Raw genomic sequence first — 25618 nt, 5'->3', positions numbered from 1 at the left:
CAATATTCCTCTGCATCAAGGTGCGCAATGCAGTACATATAACTCATATTAATAGAGTCCAGAAGACTGATATCTAGCTTAAAGTGCATTTATGATACAAGTTTAAAATGTTAACAGAATAACACTACTGGCAACGCATGTGATGAGACCTGGGTCGTGGCAGAGCGACTGTTCAGTAGACTCACAGCCTGGGGGAAGAAGCTATTTCCCATCCCAACAGTCCTTCTTCTAATGCTATGGTACCTCCGCCTGGTGGTAGGGGATTAACGAGACAGTGGGATGATGGATCATAGAATCATACTGCACAGATCTTGGTCCTTGGACCCACCACTTCCATGCCTACCATTAAATACAAATCCATGCTAATCCCATTTACCAGCACTTGATCAGCACCAGCCGATGAAACCTTGGCGATTTGAGGCTTCACCCAGATGTTTCTTAAACATTGTGAGCCTATCTATCCCGTACCCTTCTCATGCTGTCTCCTCAAGATTTCAGCCACCATCTGAGTGAAAAAACAGTCTTTCTCACTCAGGGTAGCACAATAGAGTAATGGTTAGTGCAATGTTTTACAGTGCCAGCGATCAGTGATCTGCGTTCAATCCCACCTCGGTCTTTAAGGAGCTTATACAGTTGCCCCATGACTGCGTGGGTTTGCTATGGCTTTCTCCACATTCCAAAGGCATACAGCTTAGGGTTGTGGGCTCGTGATATTGGCATCGGAAGCATGGGGACACTTGTGGATGCCCAAACCAGATCATCGATGATCTTTGATACAAACAACGCATTACACTGTGCATGTTTAGTCTGATGGCCAAAAATCTCAATTTTGAATTCATCAGACCATACTTCCAGCTGACTTCAGAGTCTCCCATATGCCTTCTGGCAAACTCAAGCCAGATCGCACGCTAAGTTTTTTTAAACCAACAGTGGCTTTCTCTTTGCTACTTTCCCATAAAAATGCATCTCGTGAAGCACCCGGGCAAAAGTTGTTGTATGCGTAGTCTCTCCCATCTCAGCCACTGAAGCTTGTAATTCCTCCAGAGTTGTCATAGGTCTCTTGGTGGCCTCTCTCACTAGTCCCCTCCTTGCACGGTCACTCAGTTTTTGAGGACAACCTGCTCTAGGCAGATTTATAGCTGTGCCATAATCTTTCCATTTCTTGAATACTGACTTAACTGTACTCCAAGGGATATTCAGAGACTTGGAAATTTTCTTGTATCCATCTCCAGACTTGTGCTTTTCAATAACCTTTTCACAGAGTTGCTTGGAGTGTTCTTTTGTCTTCACGGTGTAGTTTTTGCCAGGATACTGACTCACCAGCAGTTGGACCTTCCAGATACAGGTGTATTTTTACTACAATCAATTGAAACACCTTGACTGCACACAGGCATCCATTTACTAATTATGTGACTTCTAAAACCAATTGTCTGCACCAGTGATGATTTGGTGTGTCACATTAAAGGGAGGGGGGCAATTTGCAATTAACTTAGATCACTTTGTAGAGATCTGTTTTCACTTTGACGCAAGAGTCTCTTCTGTTGATCAGTGTCAAAAAGCCAAATTAAATCCACTGTGGTTCAATGTTGTAAGACAATAAAACATGAAAACTTCCAACGGGGGTAAATATTTTTTATAGGCATGATATTTCTGGCATTAGTCTCCACAATTTACTATTGTCACAGACTTCTGAGCAGGTATTCAGAGTGTCACTCTGGGCCAGTCTCCTCCTTCCCACTTCGTCCATCAAGGCCTCAAATGCAGCGTCCAAATTTGCTGTATGGCCCATTCACTTACCTGTCTAAGTACAGCCAACAATAACCACACTATTAGCTTTATTAACAATGAATTGGCCAGTCTGGCTTCAACTACAGAACGTACCTGGCTATAGCCACAATGTCCAAACTTTTTAAACTGATGCTGGCAAGTTGCGATTTTAGGATCTTTAGGTATGAGCATAGCTAACAAAGAGCATGTTACCTTTGGCCACACTTAGATTAATACCATGAAAATCAAGTTAATTGTCATTCAACCGTACACATGAATACCGCCAAACAAAATAATGTTCCTCCAGACCGAGGTGCACAACACAGTACTTAAAATTCACATACAACACTAAGTATATTACCACAAATAAATTAACAAATAATAAGGTATATCCCAGAAGACTGACATTTAGCCGAAGGTGCAGTTACAAAACAAGTCGAAAAGTAAACAGAATAACGCTGTTGGGACTTCGCATGTGATGAGAGCTGGGTGCGGGCAGGGAGTTCAGTAGTCCCACAGCCTGGGGGAAGAAGTTATTTCCCATCCTAACAGTCCTTGTCCTAATGCTACATTACCTCTTGCCCGGTGGTAGGAGGTCAAAGACATTGTGGGACGGATGGGAGGGATCCTCGACAATGGGAGGGATCCTCGAGCTGGCACACTGAGTGCACTGCATTCAACCAAAGGACCAGCACGCTTTGCAATGCCGAGAATCATTACAGGCATCTATCCAAAGTAATCCAAATATATTAAAAACACACGGAACACTGGGTCGAACATTGAAATAAGTACAGGTCCATGCTCTCCGATTCAGCAACACAAACAAACCGGGCTCGAAACCAGTTACTTTTCCAGAGCAGCAAGTCTGATCAATAGCTCCAACCACTAACACACCCACAACACCCCCACCACCAATACTTTTATCATTTCCTGTCAGTTACCTTGCATATAGTCGCTCTTGTAGCTACCGTCATTTTAAGGGCATAAAAAACAATGTATATAAGCTAAGTATTTGTTTTTTATTATTGTGTTCTTTATCTTATTGTGTTTTTTTTGTGCTGCATCGAATCAGAAGGAACAATTACTTCATTCTCCTTTACCCTTGTGTGCTGGAAATGACATTAAACAATCTTGAATCTTTTAGAGACCAGCTGTAAAGCATTTGTGTGCAAAACGGTAACAAACCTAGGATTTCTGGCTTCCAACATTGCATCAGAGACCATAAACATCCAAAGTTCATGGGGTCTTTTAACACTGAAGTCGCTGCACAATGGGGAAGAACAGGGCCACTTGAGATGGAGAAAGATGGGACTCAGGATCCTTGCACTTCAAAGCATTGTTTACCTCACACATACAGTTTGTGTCAGATGGGTAGAGAAAGAAAAACACATCTTGAAAGAAAAAGCAGCTAATAGCCACAAAAGCTCAACTTAGTTCCTTTGTATGATGAAGGAGACGTGCAATTATCCCAAAACTCTCTTAGCATCAGGAATTAAAACTTGTTTTTACTTGGGCAATTAAAGGAACCCGAGTTGATTTAGAACTCATCAGTGACAATAAAAATTTACTGATATTCATCAGTTTATTTCCATTTAATTGCTAATATTACAGACAGCTAATGGACTCCAAGGAGCAAGTATTTAGCAATAATCCTATCTTTCTAGTTGCCACATTAACACAAGCGAATCAGTTTCAATTTTCTTTTCTGCTATGCAGTCTTTAAACTTAATAGTCTCAGAATTCTCAATATACAGTCATTCAATCGTACAGCATTCAAATGGGTCCAGTGAGTCTGTGCCAATAATTAATGCAAATGCACCCATTTATATTAATCCAACGCTAATCCCATTTTTTTAATTTTCCCCCCATTTTTATCAACTCCCTCAAGAATTAACCACTCAACTACCCATTTAGCTTATAAAGCTGGATGTCCTTTGAGATGTCAGAGGAAACTGGAGTGCCAACAACAAGTGCTCACAGTCACAGAGAGAAAATTCAAAGCAAGCTTATTATTGAAGTGCATATATATCCACAAATACTGCCCAAAGATTTATTTTCTTGCAGGCATTCATTGTAGATACAGAGAAACGCAATGAAATCAATGAAAAACTACAAAGATGGAAAACCAATGAGCAAAAGACAAACTGGACAAATAATACATATATAATAAATAATAGAGAATACCAATTGTAAAGTCCTTGAAGGCGAGTCCATGGGCTGCAGAATCAGTTTAGTGTTGAGATAAATGAAGTAAATGCCGACTGTTTACTCTTCTCCATAGATGCTGCCTGACCTGTTGAGTAGCTCCACATTCTGCGTGTGTTGCTTTGGACCTCCAGTATTGAGAGTTTCTCGTGTTTGTGAAGTCATCCACACTGGTTCAGGAGCCGAATAGTTAAAGGGTATTAACTCTTCCTGAACCTCGACATGGATAGCTCTGAAGGTTACGAGTGAACTCGGGTAACTCGAGGTGTGAGCATGCAGCCCCCACTAACTATCCTGATTGCAGGTGTTCCCCCCCCCCCCCCCACAAAGGTAGAGCATTCCTATGAAACCATTCTTAAGCCGAAATGGCGTAAAGCGAAGAACCATTAACTTATACGGGAAAAATTTTCATAAAAGCAAAAATCCTCTTTGTAATGCGAAAACAGGTTACTAATGTAGGTCTTTTGTAAAAGCGAAGTGGACGTAAAGCGAACATTCGTAAAGCGGGGGACACCTGTATTCCAAAATAATTTGATCACACTTGAACATCTCAATGTATTTACCTGCAACCTTTTAGTTTTTTCTGACGAGAATGACTTCCTAGATGATTGTGGTTATTGCAGCATTTTAAACTATTGACATGAGAGATGAGTGCCAGGTGACATTTCCTGTCTGTGTTCTTTCTCCGGGTGGATAATGGCCTCAATCCCACCATCCACTAACAACGTTTCGGGCCAAAACCATTCATCATTGACGTTTGATAATTGCTGGCTATTTATTCCAGTCCATACATGTTATTAGCTCTTCTGCCGAGTCCTCCAGCATTTCTAGCATCTGCAGAATCTCTTGTGGTTATATGTGTAGCTAGCTCAGCTCTTGGTTAACGGTGACCACCTTCCCAGGATAATGGGGAGCTCAGACTGATAAATATGCTCTTCTTTTTCTATTTACATTACGGCACCACCGTAGCGTAACGGTTAGTGTGGCGCTATTGCAGTTCGGGGCATTCCAGAGTTCAATTCCGGCACCTTCTGTAAGGTGCCTGTACACCTGTTGAACGCGTGGGTTTTCCCGGATGCTCCACTTTTCTCCAAGGCCTACCGGGTAGTTTAATTGGTCATTGGATATTGTCCTGTGGTTAGGTAAGGGTTAATCGGGTTTGTTGGGGGTTGCTGGGGTGGCTCGAAGGGCCTACTTGATGCTGTACCATTAAATAGATAAATATTTGCCACACACTAAAAAAAATAACAAACTGCAGGAATCTCAAGCTAATGATTAGTAACATTCAAGAAAGGTATGCTTGAACATTTAATCTACAGGTTAACTCAAATCAGCTAAGTACCTTACTCCACTTAACTGACATATTCAAAATGTTGTTGAGTTCAGCAGTCGTGCTACTCCAGGGCAGCGGTCTAATTATAATTCCAAGATGTTGCAGTGTAATGCGTGTCCCCATAAAGCTCTTTGCCTGATGAAAATGCGGTTTCAGCAGGAGCTCCGTATGTGCACATTCAGCTCAGGTCTGTGGACGCCACAAAGGCTTGAAATTCCAGCCAACGGGCAATATTAATGCAGAGTAAGTCCAGTATTTTTTTTTTTAAAAAGAGAGCTCGGTGATTGGCCCTTCTAGGCCAATCAGCCCACATTACCCAACTACACCCATGTGACCAATTAACCTACTAACCCATACACGTTTTTAACGTGAGGGGAAACTGAAGCACCTGGAGAAAACGCACACAGACACGGGGAGAGAACGTACAAACTCCTTATAGGCAGCAGCAAGAATTGAACCCGGGTCTCTGGCACAGTAATTGCATTGGGCTAACCGCTTTATTACCATGCCACCCCCAACCAACCAGACACATGTTCCTTGGACATATCTGCAAACACCAATACCGAAGAACAGAAAAAGCCTACAAAATTGGTAGATATAGCCCAGTCCATCACAGGCAAAGCTCTCCCCACTCTTGAGCAGATTTACATGTAACGCTGCCAAAAGAAAGCAGCGTCCACCATCAAGGACCAATACAATCTGGGCCATGCTCTCTTCTTGCTACTGCCACCATCAGGAAGGAGATACAGGGGCCACAGGTCCCACATCACCAGGTTCAGGAACAGTTATCACCCTTCAACCACCAGGCTCCTGAACTAATGTGGATAACTTCACTCACCTCAGCCCCAAAATTATTCCACAATCCATGGACTCACTTTCAAGGACTCTACAACTCATGTTCATTGTACAGGTGGCCCCCATTTTTCGAACGTTCGCTTTACGACAGCTTGCTGTTGCGAAAGACCTACATTAGTACCTGTTTTCGCTAACCAAAGAGGATTTTCGCCTTTATGACAAAAAGACGCCCGCTTTATACGTGTGTTTACCCCGAGAAAGACTACCATGACCGTGAGGCCTTGTGCAGGCAGTTGTGTGCGCATGCGTGTACGCACGTAGGTGTGTACGTGCATTTTTTTTTCTCCAAATCCATTTTGGCTCGCTGTCTTCTCTATTCTGATAAGTGAAACTACACCATACATACAATATTTCTACTTTATATAGGCTGTATATTTATCATATCATTCCTGCTTTTACTGTATGTTCATGTTATTTTAGGTTTTATGTGTTATTTGGTTTGATTTGGTAGGTTATTTTTTGGGTCTGGGAACGCTTAAAAATTTTTCCCATATAAATTAATGGTAACTGCTTCATCGCTTTACGACATTTCGGTTTACAAACGGTTTCATAGGAACGCTCTACCTTCGAATAGCCGGGGGATGGGGGGGGGGGACCTGTATTTTTTTAAATTAATATTATTACTTTTTTTTGTATTTGCAGTTTGTCTTTTTTTTGCACATTGGTTGTTTATCAGGATTTGTGTGTAGCTCTTCATTGATTCTTTTGTATCTCTTTGTTCTACCATGAATGCCTGTAAGAAAGTGAATCTCGATAGCAAATTTGACATATACAGTATGTGCTTTGATAATGAATTTGCTCTGAACTTTGAAGAATCTATCTGCCAGTTACTCCATTATTGTACATACAACGTGGCAATGAGAGTCAGTGGTTGAAGTGCTCGGAAGTGGTGCTGTTGGATATGTCAGAAACCGTGGCAGGTTCAATCCTGACCTGGGGAGCTGCAGGCTCATTCTGTCTGTGACCATGTTGGTTTTCTCTCAGTGCTTCAACTTTGTCCCACATCCCAAAGACTAGATTGCTAGGTCAATTGGCTGTTGTAAATTGCCCCCTGGTGTGTAGGTTAGTGGCAGAGTCGGATAGGAATGCGGGGAGAAAAGAAATGGGACGAATTAAACATGAGTGGCTGGTCATTGGCACAAACTCAAAGGTTAGCTTCATTTCTTACACGAGTATCGAAACTTAACAGTAAAATGTGCCGTTTACCATCATTGTTTGCGATGTGCCAGGGCCAGCCCTCATGTGTTGGCACGCTTTAATACCAACACAGCATGCGACAACTTACTCAACCTAACCAGTATGTCTTTGGAATAAGGGAGAGAAGTACAGAACTTGGAGGAAACCCACATGGTCCCAGCAAGAACGTACAAACTCCTTAAAGACAGCGGTGGAAATTGAACCACCGTGATGCACAGTTCTGCCTCGGTCCTGCTCATGCTACCTAGAACATCTGGCAGTCAGGTGTCATCCTTTTTATCTGCCGAGGGAGTTTTCCACCAGCAGTGTACATTCCACCTCAGACCAATGTCAGGCAGGCTCATGAGTCTGCTATAATCAGTGGGCACAACACAGCGTACCCTGATACTTCTCAATCATTGAGGGGGGATTGGGGATTTCAACCAGGCCATCTCTGAACAACTATCGCAAGCATATCACCTGCGGAACCAGAGGAGCCAACATACTTGATCACAGTTATAACACCATCAAAAACGGTTACTGTGCCACCCCACCTTGAAACGTCTGATCCAGCTGGCGGTATTTCTCCTCCCAGCGCATAGACAGAGACTAAAGACTGCAGCACCAGTGGTGAGAAGCGGGGAGGATGAGTGCTTATAGGACTGCTTTGAGTCAGTGGACTGGAAAATATTCAGGAATTCATGTCCAAATCTGAACGAATATGCCACATTTGTCAGTGACTTCATCAACACCTGTGAGGATGAGTGTGTGCTTTCAAGAACATACCACACATACCCAACTAAAAGTCGTAGAGGTACCAGGAGATCTAGTCTTCTGCGGGCTAGATCTGTGGTATTCAAGACCAGTGAAGAGGCGGGCTTCTTCTAGAAGCCCAGTGTGCCTCCAGGGTGCCGGATTTTCTTGGCTCTGCAGGCGGGCACATTCAAGGCTGGTGCCACCACCAACGACTGACGGGTCGCGGGAGAACAAGGAAGATCCGAAGCAGCGGGCTTGCTGTTGGTCGTGTGCCCAGAGGCACAGAGCTCAGAAAAAGTGACGCAACAGACTTTCAACGTCACAAATCAGTGAGCCGCTTTGTACGTCTCCCCTCTCGCTGTGAAACAGGGACATCTCTTTTCCCCTCATTTGGGAGAGAGCCTGTGGTACGTCGAATACTGGGTGAAAGAGTAGTCTTTGGGATACTGCTAGTCTGTGCCTTTATTGATGCTTTGCTGCATGCTCGAGTGCTCGGTGGAGGGTGCTGATGCCTTTTTGCTGGTAGGGAGAGGAGAGTCGTTTCCTTGCTGGTGCTTCTGTGTTGGTGGGGGGCAGGAGTTTGGCTTTGGGGTTCTAACATTTAACTGTCATTCATTCTTGGAGGCACTTCTCTGTTTTCATGGATGTTTGCGAAGAAAAAGAACTTCAGGATGTACATTGTATACATTGCTCTGACATTAAATGTACCATTTGAAATCTATTGATCAATAATTATACAAGTCCAGGTACGAACTACAGAAAGCTATTTTTTCTTTGAAAGAGCAAAGAAAATTTTGATCGAGTTTGAAGACGGAATCAGATGCACGTCAGCTCTGGCAGGGTTTGCAGGTCAATGCTTCCTACAAAGCAAAACCAAACATCATGAATAGCGGTGATACTTCACCACCAGGAGAGCTTACACCTTTTATTCCCACTTTGTCTGAATCTCTGCAGGATCTGGTGACCCTACGAATTGTCTCGGAGGCTGAAGTCAGAACATCTTTCAAGAGGGCAAACCCCCGTAGGGCATCGGGCCCTGATTAGTGTACCTGGCAGGACTCTGAAAACCCCTGCCAATCAACTGTCGGGAGTGTTCAAGGACATTTTCAGTTTCTCACTGCTGCTGTCGAAGGTTCCCACCTGCTTCAAAAGGGCAACGGCCATACCACTACCCAAGAAAAGCAGGGTGAAATGCCTCAATGACTATCGTCCAGTGGCACTCACATCTACTGTGATGAAATGCTTTGAGAGCTTGGTCATGACTAGAATCAGCTCCTGCCTAATTAAGGACCTGGACCCGCTACAATTGGACGATCACCATAACAGGTCTATAGCAGGTGCAATCTCACTGGCTCTCCATTCAGCCTTGGATTACCTGGACAGTAATAACTACGTCAGGCTGCTGTTTACTGACCACAGCTCAGCACACAACACAATCACACCCTCAGTTCTAATCAACAAGCTCTGTACTTCCCTCTGCAAGTGGATCCTCGACTTCCTCATTGAGAGACTACTGTCTGTGCAGATCTGAAGTAATCTCTCCTCCTTACTGAGAATTAACACTGATTCACCTCAAGAATGTGTGCTTAACCCTCTACTCTACTCTCTCTACAACCACAACTGTGTGGCTAGGGCACAGCTCAAAAACACCATCTACAGATTTGCCAATGACAGAACTATTGTTGACAGAATTTCACATAGCGATGGGGTGTAGAGGAGAGGAAATAAATCAGCTGGTTGAGTGGCATTTCAACAACAACTTTGCACTCAATGACAGCAAGACCAAGAAACTGACTGAGAGCTTCAGGAAGGAAAAGTAAAGGGAACACACATCAGTCCTCATCAAGAGATCAGAAGTGGAAAAAGTAAGCAGTTTCAAGTTCCTAGGGGTCAGCGCCTCTGAGGATTTATCCTGGGCGCAATATATTGCCAAACATGAGAAAATCTGCAGATGCTGGAAGTCCAAAGCAACACACACAAAATGCTGGAGGAACTCAGCAGGTCAGGATGAAGGGCCTCGGTCTGAAACGTTGAAGTTTACTCTTTTCCATAGATACTCCCTGACTTGCTGAGTTCCTCCAGAATTTTTTTTGTGTGTTTCCCAACATATTGATGCAAGTATAAAAGCAGCAAGGCAATGGCTATATTTCATTCAGAGTGTGAGGGGAATTGGTATGTCACCAAAGATACCCGCAAATTTCTACAAGTGTATGATGAAGAGAAATCTAACTGGATGCATTACCATCTGGTATGGAGGGGACCACTTAGCCAGCTCCATCATGGCACTAGCCTCTCCACAATTGAGGACACCTTCAAAATACCGTGTCCCAAAAAGACAGCGTCCATCGAGGTCCCCACCACCCAGGATATGCCTTGTTCTCATTGCTACCATCAAGGTGGTGTACCGAAGCCTGAAGACGTACACTCAACATTTCAGGAACAGCTTCTTCTCCTCCATCATCAGACTTCTGAATTAACAATGAACAGTATCTCACTATTCTCCTTCGCTTTTTGCACGACCCATTTAAATTTAATTATACATACTCTTCAGTGTAATTTATAGTTTTTAATTCTGTATTGCAATGCACTGCTGCTGCAAAACAGCAACTTTCACACATACACCAGTATGATTCTGATTAGCCACTGTTCTACCCAATTTATTTTTAAGAGATACAACACAATAACGGGCCCTGTCCACACAATCCTAGTGGGCTAAAGGGCCCATTTCCTTGGTGTCTCTATGCATGATGCCTGGGATTTTCTTGCTTAGAAATTAAAACTTATAGAAGCTTTAGTACCAGTTCTAGGAGAAGGAATCGGAAGAGTCAAAAATGATTCAGCATCAGCAGCCTTAAAAAGCACCAAGCTTGCACAGCACATTTCCATCACAGGAGTGAAATCTGCAGATGGGACAGAAAAAGCAATGGATAAGGACAGGAAGCTGGCATTGAATACTATTGGGAAGTGGGGCTCAGATTTATTTATTACATGTACATCAAAACATAGTGAACTATGGTACATTGTTTACGTGAACAGCCAGCATATCCAAGGACGTACTGGTTGTACACAAATGTGTACACGTAATGTACATAATTACGGCCACATATTCTGGCATCAAAAAATCAATGCTAGAATAGCTACAGCAAATTAATAAATACAGAAACAATATTCAAGGATAACAGAGATGGAAATGTTTACCCGACTGAAGAAAAAAAATGCACTAATAGACAATGCCAAATCCAAGCTCGCAAAATTGATTTTTAGCTAGAATGCATTAACGATCATTTAGGTTTAGTTTAAGTAGTGGAAGAGTTAAACTGAAGACAGTTATGATGCATAAATGAAGGAAACGGACTGTACAATGGGTAGAAGGTAGCATTAAAGGCTCAGCAAGTGCTGCTGTTTTGACGTGCTGGGAGTCTGGTTCAGCATGAGAGAGTGAACAGCGAGCAGATCATGGCCGAAGTTTGTGATTAGATTCAAGAGTGGACAAGAGCTTCTGCTTTGGCCACAATTAGTGCTCGTTTTCAGTTTTGTTGAAGTTAATACTCCATCTTGTTGGCATCGAAGTTAATTTTCTTGAACGAGGGTACTTTTTCCAGCAACGTTCTTAATTTCCTCGCTTTTTTAAATGTAAAAGCATATTCTTTGGTGCTTTCTTCATTTTATGAAGTTAGGAAAGTTAATGTTTAAAAACATACACTTAAATTGTGCAATAAATAATCGACTCAGCGGGTTATTTTAGTCACCAAGTGATGAGGATCTGCACCAGGAGTTTGCAGTGAGGTTCACTGATTGCATGTCATCTCATAGAGTTAAGCAAGTTCAGAATACTCCATTTGTTCAACACAATACCTTCTGCATCTCATACAAACCATCTGAATATGCCCCAATACTTAATGCCTGCAGGCAGAAATCCGATCATTGGAGTTTTAGCCTGTTTTTCATGGACACTGACACAACAGATCAGATTTCCTCCCCAGCCAGCTTGTTGACTATTGGAATACATGCATTTTCCTTGGCTTAAGCCTGTTTCTTGGATGCGTGAGCAACGTTTTGGTTTTCAGGGTCAACAATGAACATTTCATAATCTTCAAGAGTGGATGAATTCCTTTGCATCATATCGGGATGATACGTACCAACTTAAGGCAGCTATAAGTTAGCATGAATTTTAGAGCACCTGTCTGTCGTTCCAGGAGATGTTGATTAAGTTCCAATGACCTAGGTTTGATTTCCGTCTCTGGTGTTTTGTAGAGTTCAAATTCATCTATTACCATCAGAGTCATAGAACATGACAGCACAGTAACAGGCCCTTCAGTCCATCTCGAGGTCCTGTCCCGAGCCTCTGGCTCATCAGGCCAGTGCTTATGCCAGTTTCTGTGGTGTGAAGCCACTGAGAGTACGAGACTCACCCTTGGTCACGAGGTTGACCTCCCAGTATTTTTTGGCGGGACCCATTTTTCAGCTGGGTAGACTGGAGCATTGTGTGGTTAAGTGCCTTGCTCAAGGACACACATGCTGCCTCGGCTGGGGCTCGAACTCACGACTTTCAGGTTGCTAGTCAAACACCCTAACCACTTGGCCACGTGCCATACAGTCCACCTAGTCTATGCCAAATTGGTAATCTGCCTAGTCCCATCGAGTTGCACTTGGACCATAGCCCTCCACACCCCTCCCATCCATATACCTATCAAAATTTCTTACATGTTAAAATTGAACCTGCATCCACCGCTTCCACTAGCAGCTCATTCCACTCTCTCACCAACCTTTGAGTGAAGTTCCCCCTTAAAACATTTCACCTTTCACCCTTAACCCATGACCCCTCACCTTAGTCATGTGTGTCATCACCCAATAAATCTAAGCATGTGCTGGGGGCACCTCGTGTGTTGCCACACATTCTGGCACCAACAAGCAGCAACACCACCATAACAGCAAAACAAATCCCTTTCTTTCCTCTCATCCATCCATTCGCACATGCACACACAGACAGGCCTCCAACTCCAATAGGGGATGCCTCCAGCAGCACTCAAGACATTGGGCATCCAGCCAACTCGCAAACTCACAGACCTGGAGCTTTGGCCATCAGACCTAGAGCTTTGGCCATCAGACCTAGACTTCCAGACCTAACTTTGGTCTTCGACTTTTGATCACTGGTGTCAACCCCAGCACTTTGAACTCGAGGCCTTGAACTCCGGACTTATGACTCGTTGACCTAGGAGGTCACTGGGACCGGCCAACCTGGAGTGTCAGTAGCCTGCCGGCATCACTGGTCTTCATCCACAGCACTTGCTGATCTGACATCCATCCAAGGGGACTGCTAACCTTTTGACTGTGAAGCACTCTAATCTGGACTCCTGCCTGATCTCTCAACTCCTCACATCTCTGTTCCTAAACCCTAACCTGACCCCAACTTCCTGCTCTTTCCAAAGCCATCCTAACCCAAAACGTAACCAAGTCTGAGCAACAGCCTCAACGGACATTGCAATTTGGCTCCACCTGACCAGGAAAACAAGCTGGCACATTTTTCCCCCCTCGATTGTTCACTCTCCCACTTACTCTTTGAGCAGATACCTTTGTTTACAGCCCATCCCCTCAGTGACTCATTTTACTCCACCAAAGACTAATGAATGGTTCATCAGTCTGATGAAGGGTCTCTATATGGAATCTGCTCAACTCTGATCTCCATTTAAGGGTATTTAAATAGTGCTAGACCAGAAGACATAGGAGCAGAATTAGGCTATTTAGCCCATCATGGCTAGGAAGGTGCAGAAAAGATTTAGTTGGATGGTTCCAGTCAGCTACAAAGTCAGATTGAGGAAATTTGAGTTGTTCTTCTTGGTACAAACAGTGTTAAGAGGAAAATTAATAAAGGTATACAAGATCATGAAGTGTTTAAATTGGTAAAGTCAGCAAAGCAATTCCCAATGGGCAATGATTCAAGAAATGAGGAGCAGTATCAAAGCAATGGTTTAAAGATATTTTAAAAAACCTGAGGTTTTATGATCTGTAACTTACAAAACAAAACAGAAACATAGTCATAGAGGCATAGAACAAAACAGCATAGATACAGGCCCTTCAGCCCAACAAGTCCATAGCAACCAAGGAAGTGTGTAGAAAGCATGAGGCTGACTGAAGCCTTTCACAAGGGAATTGCACAAGGCCTTTGAGCACAATAAATTTTAAGGGCTATTGGCAAAGTGTGAGATGGTCTAGACGACTGCATAAACAGAAAGCGTGAACTTGATTGACCAAATAATCTCCTGCCAAACAATAATGACTCTATAACTGAATTAGCATGTGTGGGTAATACAATTTTAGTGCCAATTCTTTTATTCAGGATTATCAGCAGAACTTCAATGATGTGTTGGCTGAAACAGATGGTAAGAACAGAGGAGGCAATACTCAAGTACATTTTGGCATCTCAAATCCTCACCAATGTTTTCCTGGGATCTGTAGGTTAATAGTACATTTTATTTTTTTTAGTTCTAGAGTTGCATCGCAGAACAGGCCTTTCCGGCCCAGCAACCCACCTATTTAACCATCGCTTAATCACAGGACAATTTACAATGACCAATTAACCTACTAACCTTTGGAATGTGGAAGGAAACTAAAGCACCCAGAGGAAACCCAGGCATTTCACGGGGAGGACATATAGACCCCTCACAGACGGTGTCATAATTGAATACCAAATATCCGACTCCGAGCTGTAAATGCGTTGTGCTAATCACAACCCCAATACTTAATATGGTGAGAATTTATCTACATATTGTTAATTTACCAAACTTTTTCATCACACATCATGTGCAGTAGATCATGCAGTGTGGTAGTGTACGGGTTAGCTCAACGTTTTACAGTGCCAGCGATCAAAAGATAGCAATTCGTTCCCTTCCGCTGTCTGTAAAGAGTTTGTGGTTCTCCCCAAAGGCGCGTGTTTCCTCTCAGTGCTTAAGTTTCTTCCCATTTTCCAAAAAAAAAAGACACAAGGGTTGGGTTTATTAAGTTGGGGGCATGCTATGTTGGTGCCAGAAACATGGTGACAATTACAGGCTGCATCAAGAACTTCCTCAGGCTGTGCTGGTCTTGAATGCAAACAAGGCATTTCACTGTACGTTCTGATTGTACTGTACATGTGACAAATAAAGCTAATCTTTAATAGCCATCTATAAATAATACATCACTTGTTTGAGAATTTTCCCTCGAATCATGTGGTCAAAACTAATAGCTAATCATAGAACTTTTATTTGTCCTTAAAACGGATTTGCTGTTGTGCAAAACAGCTTCCAAAGAGTTATGGGTTAATCATTCCGTTTGTTTAAAGGCCGCAAAGAAGCTTCAAGACTTTCAGGTCTTCAGCAGGATTTCAACCATTCTGATGTTTCAATAACTTCTGATGTTTTCCCATTCACTAGAAGATCTACTGGAGGGAGACAAAACTGCTGTAAAGTTATTTTAATCCAAACCTATGAAAGGGGTCCTGGATTGCCAAGGAATTCTGGGGAAACTCCTAGGTCTCACAAAAACTCTTCTGAATTTCCTCCCAGAAGAAAGAGCTGGAAAGAGATTGTCAGACTGAAGCGCTGCTGTGTGGATAGACTGCCCAAATGTTCTGGTGGCTAGCACAGTAAACTAACGACACTTGGAACTGGCAAGGTTCTCAACCAATTGGTGCTTATATCTTTGATCAGAGTTCAAGTGATAGCTTAGGTGTTGTAATATTTGTTCTTATTGATGCCATTTGAGAAGTCTTTCTGTGTCTGATGTTGATTTTGGTACTTCCATTGCTGAGTTAACAAGGCAGCTTTAGTTTAAATAAAATTGATATTTGCTGTGACTTGTTCTGTATAAGCATCAGAATCTCATTCCAATAGTTCTAGCGTTGCTTTCAGCCTTAACTTCACAAGAAACTGAAGTCCTACACACACAATGTCAGGCTGACATCATTTAAGATGCAATTAATGCTGGGAGCAGAATGCCCACTTACCTCACTGGAGAAGAGGTGGAAATGTAAATTATAGAACTTTCTCCAATGAACTGAGTCAAACATTGTAGACCCACAGCAGATGGCCATCTTTTACAGATGCTCTGGAGTGGAGGTTTTCTCTATTAATGCCCAACTTTCTCTCTCACACACACACACACACACACACACACACACACACACACACACACACACACACACACACACACACACACACACACACACACACACACACACACACACACACACACACACACACACACACACACACACACACACACACACACACACACACACACACACACACACACACACACACACACACCCCTTAATTGCTAAAGTCTGATTAGTGCTTATGTGTGGCAAATCTCAGAGACCTTTTAATATAAATATACCCCAGTCTGGAAGGTTATTATCAATATTTCATCATCTCATCCGATTACAGTGAAAGAAATCAGAATAACTAAGCAGAAACCTCTTATGCATATTGTCAGCCACCTAAATGTTCAACTAAGAGGCATTATAACTCAAAAATACCACGTGGAGCAAACAGCATGCAGGAAATTGAAGGGGTTAATGGAAGAGGAGAATAGTGTTCAGTCTATGCACAAAAATCAAATCCATGCCTGGGAATTATGACAAATATTAAAATGGATTGAGCAAACATCAAGATATCTTCAATGTGTGTGGCAGGGAAAAGAGTCTGTGGATGTTAGAAATCTAGAGCAACAGTGCCAAAGAAACAGGAAGCCAGCTGGCATCTGTGCGTTTGCAGAAGGTGGTGTTGGGGGGTGGGGGAAGAGGGGTTAAAGATTTGTCCTCATTTCAGATCAAAACCCTGCTTCAGGGTCCCGAGCAGGGCTTTGACGCAAAACATCAACAATTCCTCTCTTCCCCCAACTCTCCACACACATTTACTGTTTCACCAGCAGACTGTTTTTTTTTTACTTTTGTTCAAGATGTCACACAAGTTGATAGAGAGATTAAGGCGGTACGAGGTGTGTTGCCCTTCATTAGTCAGCGGATTGAGTTCAAGAGCTGTGACATAATGTTGCCGCTCTATAAAACTTTGACGTTTCAGGCCGTGATCATTCATCAGGACCGGCTAAGAGCCTAAAAGCTGCCCTTTGAATGAAAGCATCCCCAACGTCTAGAAGACCAGCTCTTTGAGTGACTTGCCTAATGATTAATTATCGGCTACAAGCCATAAACAGTAAATGATGGAGATGTGGAAGGATAACTACCCAGTGAAACAGGGTAGTTTCTCAGATAATATTCCATGACACATTTCAGTAGAAACTCTTAAGGGAGCTTTGTGAATTCCTTCTTTCATATGAGTATCCGTAACATAGATTAAAATCTCAATGAGATGCACAATGCATACTATTGTTACCAATGTGTACTCTAGATTTCTCCATTCACTGGGAACTCAGAAGCAAAATTATGAATTTCATGCATCATGATATTTTCCTAGTTCTCCTGTTTTATTTCTTCTATTGAAATAAAATTTGTTTGCGCACCAAAATACTGCAGGATCTAATTTCTGTTTTGACAAAAATGTTTTAAACTGGTACGTCAGCATCAAAGGCAATAGACCAAACAAGTATATCCTATGACTTTAAGGGTCCAATCTCGAGATCAAGCCCAGGGACAGCATTTGGAAAAACAGCGATATAGAAAGATAGAAAACCTACAACACAATACAGGCCCTTTGGCCCACAAAGCTGTGCCGAACATGTCCTTACCTTAAAAATTACCTAGGGTTACCCATAGCCCTCTATTTTTCTAAGCTTCACGTACCTGTCCAGGAGTCTTCTAAAAGACCCTATTGTACCGGCTTCCACCATTGTCGCCAGATATGCTTTGATTTGCATCAACTGTCCACTAAACAAAACTTAAAATCCAGCTGACTTCGGATAGAGTTCATGCCATGCACAATTTTATTACAGGCAGCAGTCTTTTCCGACGAGGTGCACGTTGGTTGTACTTGGAGAGTGAAGAACACAGCCTGCACTATACAACTCCAAATCATCACTTAAAAAACTGAGGCTCACTGCGTCAGGGATATCTCCTGTGTTCTATGCATTCCCCATGAAGTCACGGAGAGAGCGTACAAACAGAAAGTGGCGGAATTGAAACCCAGGACTGCCACTGTAATAGTGTTATACTAATCACTATGCTATCATGACATTCCTTCCACCTCAATGGGATGTGGGTGTTTTGTTGATACATGAATACTGCAGGTCCAGTGACCCGCACTCTCACCGGGATGCAGTCCGAGGGCTCAATGTCTATTATAGTTGCCACGCTGCCGACTCACCAAACCCCAACCCTCACAGGCAGCCTCTCCGCACACTGAGCTGCAAGGCAGACTGGGATTTGCACCAAGTTCCTGGCACAGCAGCGCCCACAGTAACATGGGCTACCAGGACCTGTCCCAGCACTGACTCTACTCGCACTCTCATTTCTACAAATGCATCCCGAATGCTCTAAGATCCAGTGTATAATTCTGAAAGCCGCTTATCAAAAGGTACAGCAAGCATGCGGAGTGAAAGAATATGCAGTGCAACTGGACTTAAGACAGATCTCAGAAACCACACATGAATACAATGATCAGAATCAGGTTTATTATCACCAGCATGTGATGTGAAATTTGTTAACTTAGCAGCAGCAGTTCAATGCAAAACATGATATAGAAGGGGAAAAAAATAATAAATAAGTAAATCAATTATAGTATACGTACATTGAATAATTTAAAAAAACATGCAAAAAACAGAGATACTGTATATTAAAAGAGTGAGGTAGTGTCCAAGGGTTCAATGTCCATTTAGGAATCGGATGGCAGAGGGGAAGAAGCTGTTCCTGAATCGCTGAGTGTGTGCTTTCAGGCTTCTGTACCTCCTACCCGATGATAACAGTGAGAAAAGGGCATGCCCTGGGTGCTGGAAGTCCTTAATAATAAACACTGCATTTCTGAGACACCGCTCCCTGAAGATGTCCTGGGCACTTTGTAGGCTAGTGCCCAAGATGGAGCTGACTACATCCACAATCCCCTGCAGCTTCTCCCAGTCCCGCACAGCAGTTACCTCACCAAGTCACACTGAATGGCGAGGTAGAGATCGATACATGTAAAGTCTGATTTATACTTGTGTGTACGGGCTACGCTGCAGCCTACGCCGTAACCCTGATTTTCACTTCTGCGTCACTCTACGCCGTAGCCAGCACGTGTTAGTGTGCACCAAAACACTGGTTGGGGGTGGGGTTTCTATGCCACTGTGTTGAGTTTCTTCGTGAGAGACATGGACGAGGAAATGTATTTCAAACATTTTCGCATGTCGGCAGATAGACTTGACAATTTGGTTCATCTATTTCACATCGGAGTACACACAGCCTACAGACATGGCGGAGAAGAAGCAATCAGAAATGCGATGCTACCAAACGAACCAATCACAGTTGTTGCGGTCTGCATCGCCCCGACGCGTGAATAACTTTTCTGGAGAGGTACACGTCACCCTCTGGCGTAGGGTAGAGCGTAGGTACGGTGTAGGGTACGCAATACCTACGGTGTAGATGTGACACACAAGTATAGATCAGCCTTTTAAAAAAACACTAAATAGAAATTAAGATAACTTAAAAGGGAGGTCACAGCTTTTAAATTTTGGAATCTTGGTAGCTTGTATTTATATACTTTGCAATGGTTAAACACTTAATGGCAGATTATTCTTTGTATTACTTAATTACTAAATATTTAGGTGTTTCATTCTGTTTTTCACACTTCTCTACTCAACTCCCCCTTCCACTGCCCAAACCCCATTCATAGTTCTTTCAAGGTGTCACCTGGAAACCAAGTGTGCTTCAAGAACACCTGGGGACCAATCAAACATTTTCTTATAATATGATATAAATATCTAAATGAAAGGAAATACTGCTAAATCAAAAGATTTTGCAGCCCTGTAGATAAACACAACCAGCTATTTAAAAAAAAGATCTTTACAGACAAACTATATAAAGAATAATTCTCTTGTTTAGTTTTATTTGGCTAAACCAATTCACAACCTATTCACAAAAAAATTAGTCTAAAATGAGAAAAATAACAAAATGCAAATGGTAACATGCGCAATAAATGATCAAGCTGCTAAATTTTGCAAAATTCAGCAAAACAACTGCATCTAAAGACACACTATAGTTACTTTGGATTAATGTTAGAGATGAATAGCAATGTCTTATGTCAATAAAATGCATGAACAGAATTTCAAAACTGGATTTGACTCCTCCATTATTAAGTACACCATAAGCCATTGTAGCAGAACTAAGCCATTCAGCCCATCGAGTCTGCTCTGCCATTTCATCGCAGCTGATTTATTATCCCTCCCAACCCCATTCTCCTGCCTTCTCCCCATAACCTTTGACGGTGTAACTAATCAAGAACCTAACAAACTCCACTTTAAATATACTCAATGACTCTGCTTCCACAGCCATCTGTGGCAATGTACTTCACAGATTCACCACCCTCTGGCTAAAGATTCCTCTTCTATTCTAAATGGACATCCCTCTATTCTAATGCTGTGCCCTCTGTTCCTAGACTCTCTGACCACTGGAAACATCCTCTCCACTACCACTCTATCTACATTTCAACATTCAATAGGTTTCAATGAGATACCCCCCCCCCCACCCCACCCCACCACACCACCATTCTTCAAGAGACAGTCTACAGTCATTCAGGATTTACGTTGTGGATGAACAGGACACATTTTGTCATTAAAAAGCATGACCAGCAGGAGGAGCAGAATTTCATAGCTGCATTTGCTGCCTCCATTATTAATTCAGGCACCTCATTATAAGAAACAACGTCATCTAAAATAACTAGTCTAACTACCAAGTACAACCCTCAAAACAGTTGCCTTGAACTATAAGTAGATATCGCTGAATATATTTAGCAAGCAACACAAATAAATGTAATGCATGGGTGCATTGCTCAATTTTTTAAAAATGGAATTTTGGAAAAAAAACATACAAAGTAATTCAAATTTAAATCCCTCTTGGATTTTGACATTCATAACTTGCACATATGTGTATTCATTGTGGAGAAGCTGAAAATGTGAATACATTTTGCAAGCTACTGCCAAGGACTCTTGATTATGCGTTGTACTTTAGAATTTCCCTACATTATTCTAGGCCATGCATTTGAGAGGGGGAAAGTTCAAAAGGAATTTGAGGGGCAAGTTTTTTTTTTAATTAAGATTTTGTGGGTGCCTGAGATGTGCTGCCTGGGGTGGTGGTAAAGGCAGATACATTAGGGATTTTTAAGAGACATTTAGATAGGCTCATGTGAGGGTAATGGAAGGATATGGACATTGTGTAGGCAGAATGGATTAGTTTAGTTGGCCGTTTGATTACTAACTTAACTGGTTTGGCACAACTTTGTGCGCTGAAGGGCCTGTTTGTGTACTATGCTCCATGTTAGAATTGCCACAAAAATCTTTAAGCTATCACACATCTAAATTAAAGGCCGAATATGCAGGGAAGAAAAAAAAATGTATAATTCTCTGTCCAATACCAAGGAGACTTAAAAATGGCAGCTAACCAATTTTTCAAAATAAATTGTATTCCAAACCATTGTCTTTCAAAAAAAAATCGGAACTTACTTCAATATTAAAATATTTGTGTCCAGTGGTCAATTTTGTTTTGATTTTAATTATCCTTCCCCCGCCCCACTGAAATTGTCCTGTAAATATTAGCTCTAGCAGCATAACTCTGATATTTATTATGATAATACAATTTGTGACAAACAATCGTTCCCACTGTTAAAGTGTATCTAAAACATCGAGCTGATTCACATGTACAAATCCAGCCCCCCCAACCTCTGAATTTTTAGCCATTATTAGGTGTTTCACGACAGCGTTTATCCAAAAGTGTACAAGACCAAAGAAAATGAAGCAGACACTAATTAGCTACTTGATATAGCTGCCTTTCTGAAACACACTGCCCATTATGCACAGCAAAAGAAAGGATTTTTATTTGATATTTTCTTTGAACTGCTGTGGGAGCTCTGTTGTGTTGAATACCAACTCAACTCATTATCTAGTAGTCGTAACGGCTCATTCAAATTACAGAATAACAAATTATATCAGCCTCAAATTAGACAAAAAAGTTATGGAAAATAGAAGATCCTGGAGGTTTTATTCAACACTTAGCCATAACTAACATCTTTTAATAACAGTCTTCTAATTAAAGTTCAGAGGTTTGTTTTAGTATCTTCTTTATTTATTCTGCAAATGTCTATAGTCAAAGTCCACAAAAAAATATCGGAACTAATCATTAAAGAAATATAGATCTAAGATTATTTGATGGCATTTTCAATACATAAAAGTGTAAAAGAGAACAAAATAATTGTCTGGATTCGATGCAGTGCAAAAAAACCCAAAAAATACAAATATATATGTACTACAATATATATGATAGTTTACATATATGTCGCCTTGCGCACAGATGCTCCTGTGTCTAGTGTCACTTTGTGGACATTCAACCAATCTATATTATTGGGGGGGTTGTATCTCATGATAGTTTACATATATATTAATATTTATGTATTCATATATATGCAAACTATCATGAGATACACACACCCCCCCAATAATATAGATTGGTTGTATGTCCACAAAGTGACACTAGACACAGGAGCATCTGTACACAAGGCAACACGACAGGAAATGATAAAGTAGTGGTGGTGGGGGTGTAGGTTAGTAGGTGGAGGTGAAACATAATATACATTTGCATTCATCAAGGCAGCTATGCTTTGAATATTTGCTGATCAACTTCAGTGGATTAAAAAGGCTGGTGACAGAGTTTTGGATGTGAAACTCAGAAAGCGGGCTTTCCTTGCACACACTGGGTTAATCCTAAAATGCAGGAAACCTAGCTGCCCACAGCAAAACCTAGGAAGTCTATTAGATCAGGGGCAAGCAACCTCAGGAATAAGAATGTCACCCTGCCTCCAGTGAATGGTTAGCCACACAGGTTTTGTCCCATTCAAGTAAAACTCGAGCTTGCAAGCTCGAGCCCCCTTCCTGAAGGGATCAAGCTTTCCTTTAGTTGCTGCCCCACCCCACCCCCACACTTCTTGCAGACAATGCCACATGCACAACCATTCAAAAAAAAAATCCCCTCAATATTTTTGTCCTCTATATTCTAATCAGTGGCCACGATTTTGTGACTGGGAAAGCGAGTAGAGAAATTTGGAAACCTGCCCAAGGTCTAAGATAGCAGGCTCAGGCCATCTCAGCTCACAAGCTTCACTTAAATCCTGTCAACTAACTTACAGACAAGCTGACACCCCGTTGACTCCAGCTGCATACTTAAGCTTAGACATCAGTTTACCCCACTGCTCTTGTATGAACCTTTTTCTCAGAGCAAAGCCCAAGAATTTAGCAGAGAACATTTCCATTAGACCACAGGACAATTTCTACGATCCCTAATCGCAGCAAGCAATCCGTAAACTTTACAGAGATCATACCTTCAGGCGGTTTCAACTCCTTCTCATTTTGTGAGCACCACCCAACAGGATGCAAATCTGCAGTCATGACATCACACCAAAAGTCTGCCCTGCGATCATCTCCATAGCCACTATATCGCAGGAGTAAAAGTTGTCCGCACGTTGTGATGATTGTGGCAACCCAGTACGTGTCGGGATTACTCTTATTAGCAACTTCCAACTTCATTCCCGGCTGGAAACTACTCTGGAGGCTGATCTCAACCTGTGAACAAGAGAAAAATATCAATTGCTTATTTAGACCGTAAGACACCAGAGCAGAATTAGGCCCATTGAGTCTGTGTGCCATTCCATCATGACTGATTTATTATCCCTCCCTACACTATTCAGCTGCCTTGTTCCCGGAGGCTTTGACATTCATACAAATCAAGAGCCTATCAAGAACATTTCCAGCAGAACCTGTCAACCTCTGCTTTAAATATACCTAATGACTTGGCCTCCAAAGCCATCCATGGCAATGAATACCACAGATTCACCAGTCTCTGGTAAAAAGTTACTTATAATTTATAAATTTATGATTTACGAATTTCTAACCAGTGGGAGACAACTGTATGGAGCAGAATTATCCCATAAGACAGGAGTATTAAGGATCCATGGTCATGCCATTCATCCCATCTACCCAACGTCAGCATTATGTTCCATACAAGCTTCTTCTTACCTTTAATTTAACATGATCAGCTTAGATGATCAGCTGGTAGAGTGGTACTGCAGGAACAACCTCGCACTCAATGTCAGTAAGACCGAGGAATTGATTGTGGACTTCATGGAAGGGAGGGTGGGGGGATCAGAAGTGGAAAATGGTGAGCAGTTTCAAGTTCCTAGGTGTCAACATCTGTGAGGCCCAACTTAGTTGATGCAAATACAAAGAAAGCACAACAGTGGCTATACTTCATTAGGAGTTTGAGGAGATTTGCTATGTCACCAAGGACACTCACAAATTTCCACAGATGCAACGTGGAGAGCATTTTAACAGGTTGCATCACAGTCTGGTGTGGAGGGTCCATTGCACAGGATCGGCAAAAGCTGCAAAAAGTTGTAAACTCAAGTCAGCTCCATCATGGGCACTAGCCTCCCCAACATCGAGAACACCTTCAAAAGGCGGCATCCCTCATTAAGGATCTCCATCACCAAGGTATGCCCGCTTCTCCTTGCTATCATCAAGGCAGTTGTACAGGAGCCCAAAAACACACACTCAATGTTTCAGGAAACTTCTCCTCCATCAACAGATTTCTGAATGGATAATTAACCCATGAACACTACCTTGCAATTTTCCCCTCTTTTTGTGCTACTTATTTTTTATATATACTTATTGTAATTTATAGTTTTTATTATGCATTGCACTGTACTGCTGTGGCAAAATAACAAATTTCACAACTTACACCAGTGATATTAAACCTGACTCTGGTATCATTCTGTTTCATTTTCTATATCCTAAATTCTTTAAAAACAATGTCTATGATGGTTGAAATTCCCTGCAATTGGAAATACTTTGTCAAGCTTTTAATATCAAGCAGAATCATAACTATAAGAATCATCAGGCCACCACCAAACTATTTCCTTGAAAAAATAATCCATGCCTTAAGGAAATGTGGAAGAAATGTGATCTAAGTGACTCTGACCATTGAATGATTGTTGGTGCCAGATGGGGTAGTTTGACTATCTCAGAAACTGCTGATCTCCTGGGATTTTCACACTCAACAGTCTCTAGAGTCGACAGAGAATCATGTGGGGAAAAAAAACAAATCTGGTGAGTAGTATTTCTGTGGGTAAAAGCACCTTGTTACTGAGAGATTTCGGAGGAAAATGGCCAAACTGTTTCAAACTGACAGGAAGGTGACTGCAACTCAAATAACCACACGTTACAAAAGTGATGTGCAGAAGAGCATCTACGAACACACAATGCATCAAACCCTGAAATGGATGGGCTGTGGTCGGAGCTCCCAAAGTGCTGTATCGGCAAGCTGTGGCGCTGGAGGTTCATGGCAGGAAGAGTTTTTCT

At 42.1% G+C, this 25618-nt stretch overlaps 1 protein-coding gene across 2 annotated transcripts in view; it reads right to left on the bottom strand.

Moving 5' to 3' along the window:
- sfmbt2 (Scm like with four mbt domains 2) overlaps positions 1–25618 on the bottom strand; it is a 236072-nt gene that overhangs the window by 166270 nt on the left and 44184 nt on the right. The window contains exons 4-5 of one of the 2 annotated variants that reach the window (XM_073066529.1): positions 23584–23824; positions 10891–10992 (exon numbers count right to left, since the gene is read on the bottom strand). In XM_073066529.1, coding sequence (XP_072922630.1) covers positions 10891–10992; positions 23584–23824 — 343 coding nt within the window. The remainder of the gene's footprint in view (positions 1–10890; positions 10993–23583; positions 23825–25618) is intronic. The other variant, XM_073066530.1, reaches the window with a different exon arrangement.

The sequence above is a fragment of the Hemitrygon akajei genome, chromosome 14 (assembly GCF_048418815.1).
Source record: "Hemitrygon akajei chromosome 14, sHemAka1.3, whole genome shotgun sequence".
Lineage (NCBI taxonomy): Eukaryota > Metazoa > Chordata > Chondrichthyes > Myliobatiformes > Dasyatidae > Hemitrygon > Hemitrygon akajei.
This window is presented reverse-complemented; position numbering and strand designations above follow the sequence as displayed.